General features: G+C 44.5%; 1 protein-coding gene across 1 annotated transcript; it reads right to left on the bottom strand.

Annotated features, from left to right (window-relative positions):
- Nucleotides 1–443: 443 nt before the first annotated feature.
- On the bottom strand, nt 444–1,769 carry MELLADRAFT_87953 (uncharacterized protein; the record flags this gene model as incomplete). Its single annotated transcript, XM_007411163.1, has 5 exons — nt 444–464; nt 506–568; nt 647–709; nt 808–1,473; nt 1,545–1,769. The coding sequence occupies 5 exons, from the start codon at nt 1,767–1,769 to the stop codon at nt 444–446; spliced, it is 1,038 nt and encodes a 345-aa protein (XP_007411225.1).
- Nucleotides 1,770–2,152: the final 383 nt, after the last annotated feature.

The following is a 2,152-nucleotide window of genomic DNA, read 5'->3' as shown; positions in this document are numbered from 1 at the left end:
TGATTTCCATTGACATGGACCATTACGATTGGTTGGCAGTTGGTGGGGGGAGGTGTGAAAAAGGGGAAGGTGTACATAGTGGCATATTCGATTTTGGTGTAAAACATGACTGGTTGATTGAATGTATTGGCGATGATTGATAGGCCTCCAGGCATTGGGAAATATAGTGTTGGAGGTGCCCAATCGTTTGGGTTTTCAAGGATTTCGAGGATTTTGGTGATATCGTAATCAATACATAAATCGGGAAGGTTTTTTTCATACCAATCATACCTTGACATGACCTCCGCTCTCATTTCATTTCGGATCGACATGGCCTCGTCTGGTGAACGTCCCAGAGAGACTGCAATAGATGCAAATGAACAAAGCCCATCTCCAGGTACGTTCTTGGCCTCAATGATAAAGGGATGAAGGTATGACGGTATATCGTCCATGTACTTGAAGGGCTAGATGGAATATGTCAGTATCTGATGGTTTCTCTCAATTGGTACATGATATGATGACTTACCTTCATGGACGTTTTTTCTTCTTTGAGCAGTTCAGATTTTTCTTCAACCTCATCGACTGGAGCCTAGAAAAGATATGAGAGAACAGATTGAATGTCAGCATCCAATTGTTTTCCTTGTTGGTATATGATCGAAGTACTCACCTTTGAAGCCAATCCATCTTGTTTGGGGGATTCATATGCTTCTTGGCCCACCTTGGTGAAAAGCTGATAAGGAAATGCCAGATTAGACTGAGTTGTTCATTCAAAATGGGAAACCGGTTTGATAGATACAGAAAACTTTGGGAAATGGTAAAATGACTTACACTGGTGGATGAAGGTTTGTCGGAGGTAGCTTGTGACCGATGGGAATGGGACCGCAATAGTCGTCTAGGCTCATTGTTCAAGGTGGGTTTTGGAGGGCTGGGGATGACCGGAGCCGGTACCGTTGCTTTGCTCTTCATCTTAAGGGAAGGCTTTGCTGGTTCTTTGATGGGTGGAATTGTCTCCTTCAAACCTTTGATGCGAGTTGATGCCCGAGCAGGAGCCGTTACTAACGCCTTACGACCTTTACCTTTCTCCTTAGGGTTATGAGGTACTGTGATCTTTGCCGCTGCCGCTGCAGGCAAGGTGGCAGAGCCTGAAGCCGGGTTGATAGCTTCAATTGCTGACAGTTGAGGTTCACCTTCATCATTTTCAATGATCATGCCTGGAAATCGTTCTTTGTTGTCTTCAGCTGGAATACAAGGAAATCGTTCTTCTTCATCAGCTTGTTCAGTCGATTTGTTGAGTTCCATATCGAAATCGGGTGGTGTAGACATGTTGGCTGGCTCAATTGGCTGTTGATTGGTTTGGTGATTGGTTTGGTCAAGGGAGGAGGCATTGGGAGCTATAGACGTTTGACATGAGGGTTGGGAAGGCACCTGATTAAGTTGAAAGGGAGCTGATTGACCAGTCTTAGTCTCGGTTGGGTTTGGATTGGATGTAGACGCCTTGTTTTGATTTGAAAGAGAATTGATCAGTAAGTATCACTTTCTAGACATGAAAGGACAATCAATCTTACCTTCGGATAGATTGGAGGTTTGCCAGATATTTCAGGTGTTGGTGAGCCTGATTCTTTTGTATGAGACAGCTTCGTTTCGTTGCTTGGAGTGATTGAAAGGTTGAAGTATTCTTCCAAGATTTGCGTTTGATTATCTTTGTTGGATTCGACGAAGGTGATCTGTCGTTGAAAGGCATCCAGGAGGGTGGACTGTGTTGAGTGGTCTAGGTTATTCATTCTACGCATAAAGGTTTCAAACTTTTGAAACAGAGTTGAATATTGGATGGCGGGTGAAGTGATGGGTAGTGGGTTGACCGAATTGGATGTTGATTGAAGAGGACTTGGATTCGATTTGGTATTGGTTGACCTGGGACGACGTTCAGTTGGCGGTTTAGGTTTAAAGCTCCTTCCTCGCTTAGATAGTGAGTTCTGGCTAGCAGGATGGTCATGTGCAGGTTCGCGAATTGTAAAGTTCCACGGCTCAGCTTGGGAGTCTCGGGTGGCTTCAGCGAAAAAGGGGCAAGTTCCACGTGTATTTGCGTATCAAGTTGGTCCTTTGTGACATTTGAAATGGATGAATGTATGGCGGGAATCAAGGATAGATATCTTGTAGCCGTGACGAAGCGAAT

Source organism: Melampsora larici-populina (assembly GCF_000204055.1).
Source record: "Melampsora larici-populina 98AG31 unplaced genomic scaffold MELLAscaffold_24, whole genome shotgun sequence".
Classification (NCBI taxonomy): domain Eukaryota; kingdom Fungi; phylum Basidiomycota; class Pucciniomycetes; order Pucciniales; family Melampsoraceae; genus Melampsora; species Melampsora laricis-populina.
Note: the sequence above shows the minus strand (reverse complement) of the source record. Positions and strands in the feature narration are given on the sequence as shown.